Source organism: Physella acuta, unplaced genomic scaffold, assembly GCF_028476545.2.
Source record: "Physella acuta isolate Inbredline_101_S28 unplaced genomic scaffold, ASM2847654v3 ptg001547l, whole genome shotgun sequence".
Classification (NCBI taxonomy): domain Eukaryota; kingdom Metazoa; phylum Mollusca; class Gastropoda; family Physidae; genus Physella; species Physella acuta.
In genome coordinates, this window is record NW_026733062.1 from 29,965 (window position 1) to 47,786 (window position 17,822).

The 17,822-nt window shown below is 30.7% G+C and overlaps 1 protein-coding gene across 1 annotated transcript in view; it reads left to right on the plus strand.

The window, feature by feature from the left end:
- Positions 1-13,757, plus strand: part of LOC131928781 (uncharacterized) — a 28,602-nt gene extending 14,845 nt beyond the window's left edge. The window contains exons 8-15 of the mRNA XM_059284909.1: positions 1,024-1,126; positions 5,468-5,580; positions 5,793-6,045; positions 6,208-6,377; positions 7,434-7,553; positions 8,365-8,494; positions 12,239-12,419; positions 12,746-13,757. Coding sequence (XP_059140892.1) covers positions 1,024-1,126; positions 5,468-5,580; positions 5,793-6,045; positions 6,208-6,377; positions 7,434-7,553; positions 8,365-8,494; positions 12,239-12,419; positions 12,746-12,983 — 1,308 coding nt within the window. The 3' untranslated portion in view covers positions 12,984-13,757. The remainder of the gene's footprint in view (positions 1-1,023; positions 1,127-5,467; positions 5,581-5,792; positions 6,046-6,207; positions 6,378-7,433; positions 7,554-8,364; positions 8,495-12,238; positions 12,420-12,745) is intronic.
- Positions 13,758-17,822: the final 4,065 nt, after the last annotated feature.

Genomic DNA, 17,822 nt, shown 5'->3' on the forward strand with positions numbered 1-17,822 from the left:
AAAATCATAAATGTCATCCACTGACCTATTTATGTTCAGACAGAAGTCAAACAAAGATTTGTTCTGCCCCCACAGTGTTTTAATTTTGTAATGGATGACACAAACTACAGACAAAGCAAGATACATCAAATAAACACAAACTACTAGCATAGAGAACCTGGCTTTTGCAGATTACATAAATCTACTAGCCAGTAGTCAAAAAAATACGCAAGAAAAACGAAATAGCTATTTATTTTTTCTAATTTATTTGGACTCAAATTACTCAATAGAAAAAACAAAGTTATGAAGCAAAATACATTTTGTCAACAACCTGTTAAAATAAACAGATCACAAGTAACGGGAATAAACAATTTCATACATTTAGACAGCATTGACTATTAAGAAAGAGACTGCTCCGATGAAAGTAAAACATGTATTTCTACAGCCAAGCATGACTATGCAACCATAAAACGTGAAGATCGATTTGAATATCCTAGAAGATGGAATGAAAACTTTTTCAAAAGTAATGTCCTTTGCATCTTACTGTGAGGCAGCAAATGCTGGAAGGTAAAATAACAGCTACCAGCAGATCACTTGACTCTTTCCAAACTAAGAGCTTGGGAAGGATAAAAAGCATTCGCTAGCTTAACTTCTAAGCTATATGGAAATATAAGCAGTTTCTGAAGTAATAAAACAAAAGATGACGCTGGATGGAGTACGTCGTGCGAATAAATCCAGGTGATTTAACAGAAATTGCGCTAAACTGGACGCACTAAGGAAGTGGGGAAGGCCAAGGGAGAAGTGAAGGTACACGTGAAAAAGCAGCGGACAGAAGCAGGTCTGTGTTGGGGGACTACCAGGAAAATTTCCGGAGACCGACAAAAGTAGAGGGAGCTTTCTGATACGGCCCAATGTGTCTTGGGTACATAAAAGAAAAGATAATAATATGAAATATGTGTATCAAATATCAACTTCGATTTGTCGCTTGCTACGTTTACAATAAATGTAAAATGAATAAATATTGTTAATATTATATTTCATTAGGCTGTACTGAGCACAAAATCCATGGGCAAAAAGACTTGGTTTATATCACAGCTTCTACTTCTGCTAATCGAGGCAGGCTTTATTGCAGAAAAATGGGTATTAGGTAATTGGTTTTCATATTTTTGCACTGCATTTTATTTTCTTTCATTTAATAAATTTCAATTTACAGTTAAATCTTTTAAACTAATATTGTAAAGTATACATTTATAATATCATAACACCTTTTTTGAATAAAAAAAATTAAACTTTTCTCGCCCTACGTGCTCGAAAAATTTAGTACCACACACTTTAATTTAAAAATAGCAACTCTGTTTAAAATAATCTATCTTTCAAATTTGCTAAATCGTTTACGCTTGGCTTACTGCCTAGCTTTAAACACACACACACACACACACACACACACACACATATATATATATATATATATATATATATATATATATATATATTTAATTTATATATATATATATATATATTTGTATATATATATATATATATATATATATATATATATATATATATATATATATATATATATATATATATATATATATATATATATATACTAGGCATACTGCCTAGCTTCGCTTAGGTTTTCAAAAAAAATTGAGGAATTGAATGATAATTTAACAGGTGATTGGCTGCTATGTTAAATGCTTAGAGCCTAAAATTATACAGTGGAGTAATTTAATGCTACTGTAATATTGATGGAATATTGCAAACTTATTACTCGCACGGTAATTAGAACTGCAAGGGATTTCTTAATAGTATTAATCAAATATTATAATAAATTTCTTTAGCAATAAATCATTACATTTCAGTACAATGCAAAACTTAATTTATAACAAAATATTTATTTAAAACAATGCTATACTTTATGATTTTTGTTTTTTTTCTTGAAAAGAGTATACAGAATAATTAAACATTATTACATTAAAAATTTACCTCCCCTGTTCATAGACCAAATGACAAAATGCAAAAAATCTAGCCAGATGTAAAGAGGGTAAGTGCCCTAAAATCCGTTTTGAAATCACCCTCTGTTTTTCCATAAAATACAAAGATTATATAGGGAAATACGACTGGTCAGTTTTGACCCATTTAACGAATTTTCCCGGACATGGAGAGTTTTTTTGTGACAACCCAATGCGTTCTCCTACCACCTCACAAAATTTCAAGGGGGGTCGTCGGAGGAAATTTTTTTTCGTAATGTAGCCCATATAAGGCGCCGGTCAGTCGAGGTCAGTTTTGACCCCATCTCCGTAGACGTTTCGGCCAACCGTCACCGGCCCTCGTGTTCTATCGCCCCAAGGCACCATCGTGCAAAATTTGACGCGCCAGCGGCGCCGGGAAGTGCCCTATAGGGCACTTGACCTCTTTGCTATATATATATATATATATATATATATATATATATATATATATATATATATATATATATATATATATATATATATATATATATATAGTTTTGATTTTTAAAGTAGGCCTACATGCTATATTGACGGAGAAACCGTTTAAAAATTGAAATTTTCATTACCAATCAAATTATAAAAATAATTTAATCATGTTGCAATAATTACTATTTATCAAAGAGATTTTTTTTAATATGTAAGAGTTTCTACAATGTGAAATACAGTCCTGTTCCAAATTCCCTACACATTTGAAGGACATTTTTTTTTACAATAGAATACAACCATTATACATTTTAAATAGAGATGGAAAGTATATTATATAGTTTTTGCGCCAATAGTATGTGCACTAACTTTTCAAAATTACATACCAAGAATGGATAATGTAGCGAAATCGTATTTCATTCAGTTGGTTTAATTTATGTGCTTTAACTTACATTGTACTAAAACTAAGATTATAATAATCGCAATCAATTAATATTTACTAATAAATGATTACAATGTTTTTGAAAGCTAAAAAATACCAACAATGTTATATACGTTAGCCATATCATGGTGTCTAAAAGCGAAAATTAGGTTCAAACGTCTAGTTATCTTCCAATCATATATCCATCAAAGTGAATAACATTTATTCAATAACACTTTTGGAAATAACTAAAGCTATGACTGGTACATCTAATTATACTCTCATAATGAAGAATATTCTTACTTTACATCTAAAATATAATGTAAATAAATATAAATAATTAATTTTATGTTCAATGTTTATTTATTAAGACATTTTAAATATATATATATTTATATATATATATATATATATATATATATATATATATATATATATATATATATATATATATATATATATATATATATATATATGTATATATGATTTTAAAGACAAATGATCTTTAAAAAAATTATCTCACGAACAAAATATATATCATGATATATTATAGTCATTATGATATTATAGTCAAAAAATAATTTGCCATAAAACCATTATATATATATATATATATATATATATATATATATATATATATATATATATATATATATATATATATATATATTTGATTATATTGTGTAGAGCAGCTATGTTATCCTCCTATACATCTGTCAGGGTTGTAGGGGAACCGTGATATTCTCTTCGACAATACCATGTCATCTATCTGGTGCTCTGATGCCCTCAATAAGTCCGCAAAAGACGATCCGGTGCAGTCCCATACAACTTCTAAAATAATCAAAGTAGCATTTAGCGTTGGGCAATACGCACCAGTGGGAAACTCGTACAACCCTAATTTCACTTAACTAGACCTGTAGCAAATCTAAGAAACGCGCTGAATTATTTTTAGATGAAGCAATCGGTGTGATGTCAAAACAATAGTGAAATACATCGTACACAAGAAATGGTAAGTCAGAGTGTTTTGTGTTTAGTCACTGTTCAATGTAATATTTAGACTGATTTTCTAGCTGTGCCAGGCTGCAGAAGATACGTGCAAATTGGTTTTTTTTTCTAAGGTGCCGACAAATCAAAGCTTTTACATTATTAAATACATTTTGTTTTGATTTTCCTGGCTGGTAAAAAATTATGTGTTGATCGAATTAATTTGATAAATTGTTACATGATAAGGCAGGTACAAGGTACGGTGCGAATTTTATAAGCTTCTAACTTTGTAACAAAAATATTAAACTACCTGCTTTATTTCCTCAGATATCTGCAACACTACCTGAGACACTGATTCTGACGAAGACTAATTATATTTCAGGAAAACAATTTTCATCCGTGCTTATGCATTTCAAGGATAAAGGAATTATAAGAAGAAGAAACAAGTTTTGAGATATAAACATCTAGATCCTAAAAACATATGCACATATAGCAGTAGAATTAATAAATTGTCAAGCTAACCAAATTATCAAATAACGAAATCGACAAGCAATTTAAGTTCAAGTATAGAAAATAATTCAAGCAATCATGTAGCAAGTCTAAAAAGAGCAAACCACTGCTTCATGTGTGATGAAGGCATTATACAGATATGATTCAATGTTTAACTTGTAATTGTTGTGTACTAGTCTCATACTCAGTGGATAAAAATGGTTTGAATAATACTTATATATGCGTATTATGTCAATACATGCACGTGATAGAAATCTAAAATAAATTAGTTTATTTTTATAGCAACGTATTTTTAGTACAAAAGTATTTTCTATCGCATTGTGGTACTTATTTGGCCAACTAATGGTATAATTTTTTGTTTTGTATTAATACGCCTCTATTTTCAATCATTATGCGTTGATATAGTAAATGCTTTTGGGTTACAATAAAGTTTAATTTAAAGAAAAAAAAAACATTTTCTTCAGACTTGACGTTTTGTTTTTTAAATTATGTTTTAAAGGGGTACTAAAAACCAAATTTCCCTCTTGTAAATAAATGTTATATAATGAGTAGGCCTATATACGATACAGCAACCATGGCTGCACATACAGTGTTGTCAGTAATACATTTTGAGTATTGCTTGTTATTTTTACTGTTGTTATTAAGTAATGTACTCGTATGTTGTTCAGGTTCATTTAGTCGATAACATTATTTACCAGTAGTATAGTATCCTATTACCAGTAGTATAGTATCCTATTACAAATTTAGTTTTAGTAATAGTATGCTACAATTTCTATTGTTTTACTTTAGTAAACTTTAAGACTAGATCTGTGTATTACAAATTTCACATAATAAAAACATGTTTTAATTATCTTTAAAAAAAATGTATAGATCAGAATATATATCCCTATACGCTCCCTTCCTTTTCTAAATATTTATGATAGATCATTTAATATTTACTTTATTTAGATTCTAATTGTAATGGAAGAAACTTCTGTAAATGTTTATTGAAATTCAGTACAATTTTAAAATTTAAAAAATACATATATTTATACAGCCAACATTATTGTCGAATCAAAGTAAATAAAGCGACCATATGAATACAATTAAAACAAACATGTCGGTGTGTGTAATTTTGATGTGCGGAATTTTTCAGAAAAGTTACTTCTTGCGGTAAAAGGGGAGGATAAGGAACTATCTGAATGGCAATATTCTGAGCTGCTTCAAGGACTGAGTAAATTTACAGAGCAAGATCAATACTTGAACCAGGTTGGTTTATTATTTAGGGTATTAGCGAATACTTCACATAACATTGTGTAATATGTCAATTATTGTAGAACGTCAGAGTTATTTGTTTCTATTAACAAAATGTATATTGGTTGAACACTTTAATATGCTGTCTGAGAAAAATATACTAAGTTTTTTTTCCTTACGTCCGTGTATCTAAAACACATTGTGTGTGTTTTTTTTTAACTAAACAGATCATACCATGCCTTCCAGACCTCAAAGAGATTCTCAAACATGACGATATAGAAGAACATATTTTTACTACAAAATGTTTTAAAGACTTGAGTAGAAATCCGGAGGCGTGTAAAAAAATGATAGGAGATGAAACATTAATTAGTGATTTGTTCAATAAATCATTAAGCATGGATAACAGGAGTATTTCAGCAAATGTACATTCTATACGATGGAGAACGGGACGTGCAACAGGAAGATTACCACCCAAAGCAGGTGAGAGTTGGCGATGTATGAAAAAACAGTTTTAATTTTGATTTAGTACTGTATAAATAATACAGTTCTACTATTGATAACTAAAAACAACCTCTTGCACAAGTAAATATTACTTCTTTGGTTACATGACATTATATAATAATGTTATACTTTTATCTACAGAATTCCTAGTGTCTGACGAGTTTCCGACAGAATTTAAAATTATTCCGACACCGTTAGCACAGGGAGGTTTTGGTAGCGTCCACTTTGTCATCGATATCAACCAGCCTGATGATGTACAATTTGTTGCAAAGAAAACGTTGCGAAAACTAAGTGGCACAGACAAATGTATGGTAAATATCACAGTGTATCAAAATAAATTTGAATCAGAAAAAAAACGTTGGCCTAGTTGTAATTTCAAGAATAACATTTTAAAAGCTGTTGGCAGCTCAAGTGTTCAAAGTTAAAATAAAAAACACAAAAATTTGATTATTCAACTAGATCGCCTTTCCACGGTGGGATATCGTTACTACTTAGTATCAAACACCTAATGTATATCACACATTAATGTAAACACTGTTTATATGTGTTGCGACTGTGTGAGAGGTTTGAGCCATTTGATTCAACACCATATATATATCACTACCTTATGATGAGATTGAGATGACAACCTTATGCAATCATTGTGCCATTTCACATCCTTGGACGACCAAGTGACAACTTATATTTAAGACGAACAGATGATTCTCCTTCTTCTAATTTATTATGGTATTGGACTCAAAATCTTCATCTGCATTAACATCTCTAGAATCAATCTCCCAACTTGAGTCACCGGGTCAGCATACGCCCTTTCACCACGATGATCAAGATAAGACTAACTCACACACGCACAGCAACCAAGTTTCTACCCAAAAACGTCACTATCTTTCAATCCGTGTCATCCTTCTAACACGTTCAACATACCCTTCGCACCAGCATTCACCTTGCGCCAATCTCTAGGGACAGAGTGGTCTAGCGGTAGAGTCTCGAGTTTGAATCTAATAGGTACCTAACTCAAGTTAGGGAAAGTAAATGCGGCTGGGCATAGTGCTGACCATACTATTTCTTCATACTATCTCTTCATATGCCAAGGTCACAGAAACAAGTTAATTCTACTTCACTTGACCCATAGACCGTCATGTTTGAAAAGGAAACTTTACTTACTTTAATTTACAATCTCTAGTTAAAACATGCATCATAACAATATGTTTTTTATATTGATCATTTACAACAAAATAGGTGTTATTAAGTATATTTTACAAAAAACTTACGCTATTGCTAAAATTTTAAATGTCTATTACATAACACATTTAAATTTAATCCTGGGAGTTGTATGTACACATTTATAAGAATAAAATCTTTTTATTCAGGAAACTTTTCAAAAAGAAGCGTCGATATTAATCAGTCTCAAACAGGAGAGGATTGTACAATTTCACGGATTTCAAAAAACCGAAACTGAATTATTGTTATTTTTGGAGTTTGTCAAAATGGTAAATGCATTAATTATTGCACAATATTTTTATTTAATTAGACATGCACCTCAATAACCATTCTAAAATATACGTCAAAGTTGTATGCTAAATCTGATAATACTTACGTTATTTTTTTAAGAATTACTAAAATTAATTAAAAATGCTAATATTTTAAAATTTTTCTTGCAAGAAATATTGCAATGCTTAATTAGAAAAATTATAGAAAATAATTGAGAATGTCATAGACACTATTTAATGTATCATTTAGATCGTTGTTTTTTTTTTTTAATCAAAGCTTTTAAGTGTGTGTTTAATTTTCAGCGATTGAGTTTTTTGTGTAATCTTAACATATATACGCATATTTTATTCATATGCAATACATACACTCTATAGCAGTTAATAAAGTGACTACTATGTGTTTACAAAACTTTTAGCAACAAATACACAATTACAAGGTAAACATAAATTAAACGACACCCACTATTCTACGGGCTCACTAATCATACATGTATGTCACATAGCTTATATATAAAAAAACACAATACACAGTTTAATACTACAATTTTGCTTGTTATGTGAACATTACGTCAATGATTTTGTAAGAAATTGGAAAAAAACATATTTTTTATATAAAAATTGCAATGTTAGGTTTGATCGTAATTTTCTTTAAATTAATTACATCTAATATGCATGTTTGACAATACGCTAATTCAAACACACGACAACAATATGATCAGCAACATTCTGTTAATTGTCTTGAATAATACTTTTCAAATTATATATTTTAATATTTTAATTGAATTTGAACATAATTTAACATTTTTCCTAGGGTACACTTACTGCCTTTGTTAAACAACACACAAGACTAAATGAAGCTTTGACAAGACAGTTTACAATTCAAATTCTTGAAGGCGTTAAATACTTGCATGAAAATAAAATTGTGCATTTAGACATTAAAGGTAAGACACATACATATGAGTATTTACGCTTTGATTGTTTCTGAGTGCGACTGCATGTGCATTACTGGCATTAACGACAAAAATGTATGTGCCCTGTCATTTAAAGATCAAATATTAATATCAACAAAAAGGCCAACTTATTAATTCAGGCTCATCCTTCTTCATATGCAATAACTCTAAAATGATGTAATCATTTCAATTTAACTGGCTACAAATTAACTTTGTGTAAATTTATGCAGCTTTTTACTGTCTCGTATATTCGAAGTATAGAGAAAGTATTGTAATCTTGCACAAAAATAACTTGAAATTTTGACAGTTTTCACTGTTTTACTCCTCAGTCCTTCATCACATCCGGAGTATAGAGGACTTATTTTAATCAGGCAAAAATTATAAATACAAATATATAAACGTTTTGGCGTTTTATGCGTTATTAGAAAAATGGTTAGTGAGGATTGCAGAAATATCATTTACTTAACCCTTTGAGCCCTGGCCTCCCTGGCCTAATTTCTCCTATTTCCTGAGCTCCCAGGGCCAAACCAATTTTCACTTATCTGCTTCTAACTTTGCCTATAACTTTTGAACCGTTTGAGATAATCAGACCAAATTTGGTATCCAGACTCAGGATCAAACAACAATTCAGCAAGATTCTGAAATTCTTAATTTTTTTACAATGTATGAACAGAACAATGTATATAAAACGAACACGTAATTATTGTTTTGATAGAACATAGAAGAAACTAATTTACAATTAGTAATTGCTTTGTTATTATTGATACCTGGCCATACTAGTTCATCGCCAGAAGTCCACTTTTATGTGATAACTTTCAAAACAGTTATCACTGCCGGACCCAATGCAAAGAAAAACTTTGCATGTTTTGCACCAGTAAACAGTTTTTTTTTTCGTTTCGGCAAGTCTTTGTCTTTGGCACCACGTGCATCAGAAGTTACTTGAACAGTTTCATTGTCACTGTCAATTTCAATGTCCTTGAGTTCAGTATCAAATTCAACGTCACTATCATCATAATATAGCCCAGGAATATTATCTTCTTCATCAGAATCAATAAGTAGTTGTATTGCCTGAGATTCAGTCATTCTACTTCTTTTGTTGATATTTCGGTCTTTTGCTTCATCTTTTGCACCAACTTTATGTGATGAAGTCGACGGCTGTGGCTCAGCTTTTCGTTTCGGCGGCATTGCTACGAAATGTAAACACTTTCACTTTTCCTAAAATCTATGTTTAGAATCATAATCACGCACTAAAAATACATATGCGCAGTTTTAGTCAGTCTTCCGCTAATTATATTTAATTAGATGGTATGACGGCCGCTAGGAATATGACGCTAGATCATCGGGCCGGAAAACCGGCTTTTCGGACATATATGCCTAATGTTGAAGCCGGTTTACCGGCCTGGCGGGCTCAAAGGGTTAAGATATCGTAGATGTAAAATGTAATATAAAAGTGCATCGGTAATATATATATATATATATATATATATATATATATATATATATATATATATATATATATATATATATATATATATATATATATATATATATATATATATATATATATATATATATATATATATATATATATATACAACTGGTGTGATAACTCAAAATTATATATTTAAATTTAAAGTAAATTCCTTCGTACATTAAAATGCAGTATAAAAAAAGAACCTGAATTCCAGCTTGAAGCCTTAAACTCATTCTAATGTAATTTTTTTTTATAACTTTATGTTTTAAAATTACTGTATTTTACAATTAAAATATCCTCTAAGTATATTATTACGCAAACTAAAAAAATTCAGTTTAATAAAACGAATTATTAAAACCTAACGTCAATTGACCAGACATTCACATATAAAGTTTTGTCAGAAAGTTAAACTAGGGCACTAATACACAATGCATAGCCGTCATCTAAATGTACATCAACACTCTCAGACGATATAGACGCTAATACAACTAAATTAAACTCTAATTTAAACTCAGTCGTAACATAGATATTAATGTCAATACAAAGAAACTTTGTTGTTTGTTTATTTTTTAGCAATATAAGGTTAATTAGACTTTGTTTATACTGATTAAGATTAACTCTACATAAATCATCATTTCATCTTAACTGATATACGCCATAATTAACTTAAAGTGTCGATGTTAAAAACATTTTCAGCCTCCCTATTCTTAGTAAATCTACTTCACTATATTTATGTTTTAAAATTACTGTATTTTACAATTAAAATATCCTCTAAGTATATTATTACGCAAACTAAAAAAATTCAGTTTAATAAAACGAATTATTAAAACCTAACGTCAATTGACCAGACATTCACATATAAAGTTTTGTCAGAAAGTTAAACTAGGGCACTAATACACAATGCATAGCCGTCATCTAAATGTACATCAACACTCTCAGACGATATAGACGCTAATACAACTAAATTAAACTCTAATTTAAACTCAGTCGTAACATAGATATTAATGTCAATACAAAGAAACTTTGTTGTTTGTTTATTTTTTAGCAATATAAGGTTAATTAGACTTTGCTTATACTGATTAAGATTAACTCTACATAAATCATCATTTCATCTTAACTGATATACGCCATAATTAACTTAAAGTGTCGATGTTAAAAACATTTTCAGCCTCCCTATTCTTAGTAAATCTACTTCACTATATTTTCCAAAATGCTTTGCTTATAAATACTTATAAACATAAGTAATAGTTCTAATAAGTAAATGTTAAAAATTAAAAAAAAATACCTTCGCTTTCTGAGCAGTGTATTAACACTTTCCACTTTTCCCAAACTGTAATTACAGTTGTTAAATATTTAAATGTTTTGTCGCCATTAGATGAATAGCGCATCAAAATAACCAACCGCAATGTATAGACTTTGTGTGGGATTAAGGATATTTACCCTCAGTTTTATCCCCAACTCAAATTTTTTGCACATGAGTAAAACAAATGAACATATTATTTGGTTCAACTCGTCACAGAAAGTCGATTAATTGATAATGGCACTTTGGCCAAGATAGTAGTCGGTTTTTAAAGCGAATAATTGAAACTTACTTAACACTTTACTGATAATAGTATTTAAAGACATCTGTACATAACTGGGATACTTTTTTGCGTATAAACTATAGCCACTTTTATATTTACATCATATTGTCTAGTTGTCTTGCTAATTTTTGAAAGGATTGTAGATCTTAATAAATCGAATATTGAAAGATGAAGCGAAAAGTAAATGACGCAATCGCTATATATTTTAAAACTTTGACATATGTTTTTATTAACAGTAGCATTAGCACTAATACTAGCCTACCAATCACCAATACTATTATTTAAACGTAACTGTTTCTCACGAATTAAAAACTTAACGTAAAAGTCTTATTGGTTACCCATAATAACATAAATGTAAACATACGAAAAAACATATCTTAATATACAAGCAAATTTAACGAATAGTTTAAAACTATTTATTGTTCCGTTAAACGTAGAATTTAGTCCTAAAGGGTCGTCTTTAAATGACGTCTATATTTTATAAACCATTTTGCCGCGTTTCCTTCCATTGTAACTCTTGGTCAGAAAATATCGAGCTATCCCATTTAAAACGTTCCGAAAATAACATCACTCTGCACCATACAATATCCCATATACCCTATTCCAATTTGCGTTTTATGAAACTACGATTTATTTTTAAAGTATTTTATATGCTAGAAATACACATATTTTCACCAGGCAACAATATTCTGATGGCTGATGAAGCAAACATAAAACTAACAGACTTTGGCTTGTCGACAATACTAAACGAGGAAGAAGGAGTTGAAGCAGAAAAGGGCACAACTCGATACATGGCCCCAGAGATGATTAACTGCCCTGAAGGGAGAATATTTAAATATGAAATTAGCCTGGACATATGGTGAGAAAATAAATCTTTTAAATTGTATTGTAATTTTTGTGCATAAACGCATTGTTAATACTTATAAAAACACTTTCTTTAATTCAAGCAATAATATGTGGATATTTTTCGTTTTACAGTGTGAAATAATCAAAATCGGAATTTTTTTTTCACGATTTGAAATTAAAATAAAAATTTTAAACAATTGCATTGTATAACGTTGAGGAATACTTATTTTTAATTTGTCAACTATTAATATCATTTTACATTATTGGGTATCGGTTAAACAATTTACCTGCTTATATTTGTCACTGTTTTAACATATATTTTAACTTGAAATTTACCAGGAGTGTAGGAAGCACTGTTGTAGAGATGGTAACAGGCGTACCACCAAACTCAACTACTGCATCGGTCAATGTAATATTTAAAAGAGCGAATCTTGAGAAACCTAAATACAATCTACCAGTAGAATCATCCATTTATTTGCAACAGTTTCTAGAAAAAACATTTAGACTTGAAGCAGCAGAAAGACCGTCTGCAGAAACTTTGCTGAAGGAAGACGCGTTTGTGACTGGTTGCATATAATTCACTGTTTACATTGGGTATAACATCAGTGTAATTATAATTTTTGTTTGGATGAACTATTTTTGCCTATTTAATTACAATTTTAATTAATCTTCTATCATTTAACGAATCTGTTATGTATTCAACTGCAGTTTTCTTTTATTTAGATTTTATTTAATACAGTTTTTCCATTACAATTGCAAAACGTATAAGTTTAAATGACTGAGATAAACCTATTTTTATTAAAGACTTGTTAAAACACAGCTGTATTCACATTTCAATATATAGGCTACACTAGTATTTTTTAAACAATTAATTCCTTTATTTCTTGTCGGTTACTATAATTTTTGATTCAACGAACCTAAATATACAATAGGCCTACTATTCCAGTCGTTGTATCAATATCTTAAACATTAAAAACAAACAACTATATAGGGGTCTTCCATAAATGATGGCACACGTGTATGTGGGATGGGGGTCCGTAGTTTTGTGACGGTGTGAGATTAGGGTGCGCGGAGGTTCAGATGGTTTGGCGTCGCACCAACAGAGTTTAGACAAGATTTTGGAAAAAAAATATCGATGTTTTAAATTAAGAAATATTAAACTGCAAGTTTGAGAGGGGGGGGGGGATGATTGTAGAGTCCAAAAAACGTGACGTCATTTATGTATGACACCATAGGCATACTGTACTTGTAACATGTTCGTGGATTTTTTTTAACCAGTTAAACAACGCAAATCGGCTTATTGTGCATGATTAAACCTAGTAAAACATATTGTGTAACATTCATCTATATATATATATATATATATATATATATATATATATATATATATATATATATATATATATATATATATATAATTCTCTTCTAGGAGACGATAGGAAACACCAAGCTGTCGTTACGAGCTACTGTCGAATTCACTAATTATAAATTACTGAAAAGTAGAAAATAAAACAACTAAATAGCGGCGTATGATACGCCGCGGGTCGGCTCGTAACTATTATTTGCCTAGTGTTTATCTATATTAACGTATACTCGTTATCGATTTAACTATATTGCAACCTAGAGTTAGATGTAAGTGTATAAAGTGTTTAATCCTTTAAAAAATTATTTTAATTTCATATAAATAAACTTTATCGCCTTGTAATTCACTGTAGATTAAGTTTTCTAACGATCAAGTAAAAAATTGTTTCATATTACTGCATTAATCGTGATGATGAGTTACAATGTTTAAATAATAATATGGTTACAGAAAATAAAGCTTAGCATTATGGCCGGATGATTGATTTGTAATTTGACATATTTACTTTAAAAAATTGCTGCTGTAGCTTTTTAAAACTTTTCTGTTGTTACTGTTCGCTGTGAATTGTATTTAGCTATTGTTGTGGTCCATTTTGTTCTAGTTTTTAGTAAATTTATACCTGGACGGATTAAAGTATGAACACATTTACTATTCTTCAGAATCTGTGCTTCATTTCTGTATTTTACATCACCAGATTGCCCACGTTCTATATTTTTTTAAATATAAGTAAATGCCTTTGTAGTCTGAGGTATATGTTCAGTATGTCACATTTTATGCTATGTACAGGGGCGTAGCGAGGGGGGGGCGTGGGGTGCGGACCGCACCGGGTGACACCATTTAGGGGGTTGACACCAAGACAAAACATAGCAAAATATATAGAGAAAAATGATAATTCCACTTAATTAGGTGATTAATTCGAGTGTTAAATAGTCTTTTAAGAGGTGCAAATTGAACGTTTGAGGGTGGGGGTGCAAATCAAAAGTTTGAGGAGGGTAGGGTGCAAATCAAAAATTGAAAGTTTGTTCCCGGGAAGGGTCGCTACGCCTCTGGGGGTTGACACCATTAAGTGCCGCTACGGGTGACACCCGACCTCGCTAAACCACTGGCTATGTAAAATATAATGTGTTACTTGTATAATTAAGTGTGTAGATATTTCAATAAAAATATTTTTATTTACCTTTTGTTACCAGTTTGTGTGAGTGTTTACGTATTATGTTACCAGTTTCTGAGAGTGTTTACGTATACTGTGCCATGCTGTCAGCGCTCAAGCGTATCATTAAGACTTTTATCTATGTTGGCATAACGAGTTTTGAGTTTACTACTCCATTGCTTTTTTTATTACTTTTCTGTTATTATTTATCATGTTGTGTTTTCATTTTTTTAATGTAAACATCCAATGTGAAAAAGTACCTTGTGCACCAACTTCTTTGATGTGTAAATGCTGGTTTTATATTTAAATATTGGTTTGATGTATACTTAATAGGGTGATGTAGTGTCCTTTTCTAATGTGTTTACTTTGAGCTACTGGTATGACTTTTAAGCAATAAGTATGATATAGCTACAATAAAAATCACCCAAAAAGCCGACAATTTATTTTTTTACTTATATGCAAACTTTTCTTTATTATATTACAATGATAAGGTGATAATAATTTAGTCCTTGCATACGCAGATTTTGCCTTCTTAACCACAACTGTTGATAATTACACAAAAAATGCAGTCATTATCAATTAAATTAGCGATTGAATTGAAATCATGTCATTAGCTACAGCGTCATTTTATTACTGTATGCCACGACTAATCGCATCATGTCGTAAACTGCATCACAAACAAAATATAACGCAACTATCTTGTTCAATGTCATATGTTAATGTACGTAATATAGAGTACATGAAAATTACTATTAGAAAACTATTTTAATTAAAAGTTTTGTGCACTAATTATTGATGTTTCTAGAGGCAATTCACAAAGAGCTACAAAATTAATATTTATCTCTGGTATTTCGACTGGTAGATGTCTTTAGAGTCTACTGTGCACAAAAAAATATAAATTGATTTTATTTTTCAGTTTTTATAGTCTCTCTAATTAGCTCTTATACATAGATAAATAAACATTCTAATCTATTAGTAGGTAAGATCGAACTGTTACGTTTTGTTTTGCCGCCAAAAAAAATGTATAACACATTTTGTCAGGCGATGATACTTACCATATAATATACACACATTGCATTATTTATATAAACTCCTTTCGACAAGCAAATCGTTAAATTGTGTAAACATTTTGTCTATTACAATATGCAATAAATGTAATACAACTTTTAAATCTCATTTAATTAAGTGCCTCGAATATGTCTTCTTTAGCTATGTCTTTTATATTAAAATCTTTTTCCTGTAGTTATGTCAGAAGGATTAAAATAAGAGGGTAGGATTATTTACTCTTACAATTTAAATTTATCAGCTATATCTGCCACGCTTATGCTCATTGATTTTTGTATGAATTAAAATATTTTCTTGCTGCGTTTTCTGCCTGATCTTTTATGTTGTTACACAACGTCTATGTGACATTACGTAGCAATTTAATGACATATGCGTCGCCTAATCGGGTCCGTGATGCTCGCGGTTTTGCAGCCGAGAAGTCCCGAGTTCAATTTCCCGGGCAAATGAGGCTTAACAGCTGGAACAGTAATCATCTAGTAGATACAACTCCAAAATCAAGCAGTTGCTGCTAAGATCGGAGTCAACGACCTGTATGGCGCATACGACGTTAACACATAATACTTTGTTGTGTTGGAAGTCATTTCTTCCAACTTGACAATCAAGAACGAAGAAGAAAAAGAAGTGGCATATGTTAATACTGTGCTTTTTGTGTATTGTTATTATCTGTGTTTTCTTGGTATAGCTACGTTATGTTTTTGCATTTTGTTACTCCATTTGGTGTTTTTAGCGTGGTCGAGGCGGTTCAGCTCACGGTTGCTTAATAAAAATGTCTCGAGTTCGAACCCCAAGCAGGTGAGGCTCGCTGGCTGGGGACTTACACACACCAAAGAGAGACAACTCCAAAATCATTAATATAACCTTACTGAAGTGTAACAAGCAGGTAAAATGATTTAAGATAAGTTGATCAGTTCAGTCTCCAATACAAATAAAAAGGCCTGAGTTGTGTATATATAATTACGATAAAAGTTTGTCTATACTTGACAGTATATGCTATGTTTTCGTGTAACAAAATGACTTATCGTATCAGATAGATATTAACATGTATCACGTCTTTATTTTTGTACATGCATGGATTTAAAAAATAGAGGCCTAAATCAGCAGCCCCACTTGGCCCCCCCCCCCCCCCACTCTCTCCGAAGCAACTCCACGGCATGGATTAGTATTAACATCATGTAAAAAATTTTGTGAATAATGTTTTGCAAAGTATTTCTTTAAAGGCATTGACAAATATCAGCTTCGTCTATGAAAAGGAAATACAGACAATTCCTGTAACCAATTTATTATGCACGCGTTGCAGTGTCTGGTTACGTGCTTCAATGCAAACACGGGTGTAGTAGATATTGGAAACTTTAAGAACACATTAGCATGATAGCATATTTACATCATCATTTAAGCAATGTCTTTCTACACCATAAAGAAAGGTAAAGTTTGTTCGAAGAGATGAGCCAAGCTTTTGTCTACGAGTAATGTTCGTGTCTGTATTAAATTATTACAGAAAGAGTTTAAGAGGAAGAAATTAAGAGTTGGAATAAAATTAAAAAATGAGAGAATGAAATAAATTGAGAGAGGACGGGAGGTCATAATTTAGCATTCAAACTCCAAAACCACTTAATATGACACGCTGCCCTTTTAAATTAAATCATCAGGACATATCACGGTCCTCTTAATATACATTGTTTCTATTTTATTAATGTTGTAGCATTAGAGGGACATGTGTCTGAAATGCATGTGCTTTTGAAATTTACGTGTATAAGATAACATGGTCTAGTGGTTGAAGTTATCGCATGCATGTCTTTGGCTAAGCAAAAACAAATGCACGCGTGTTTTTGACTAAGTGAAAT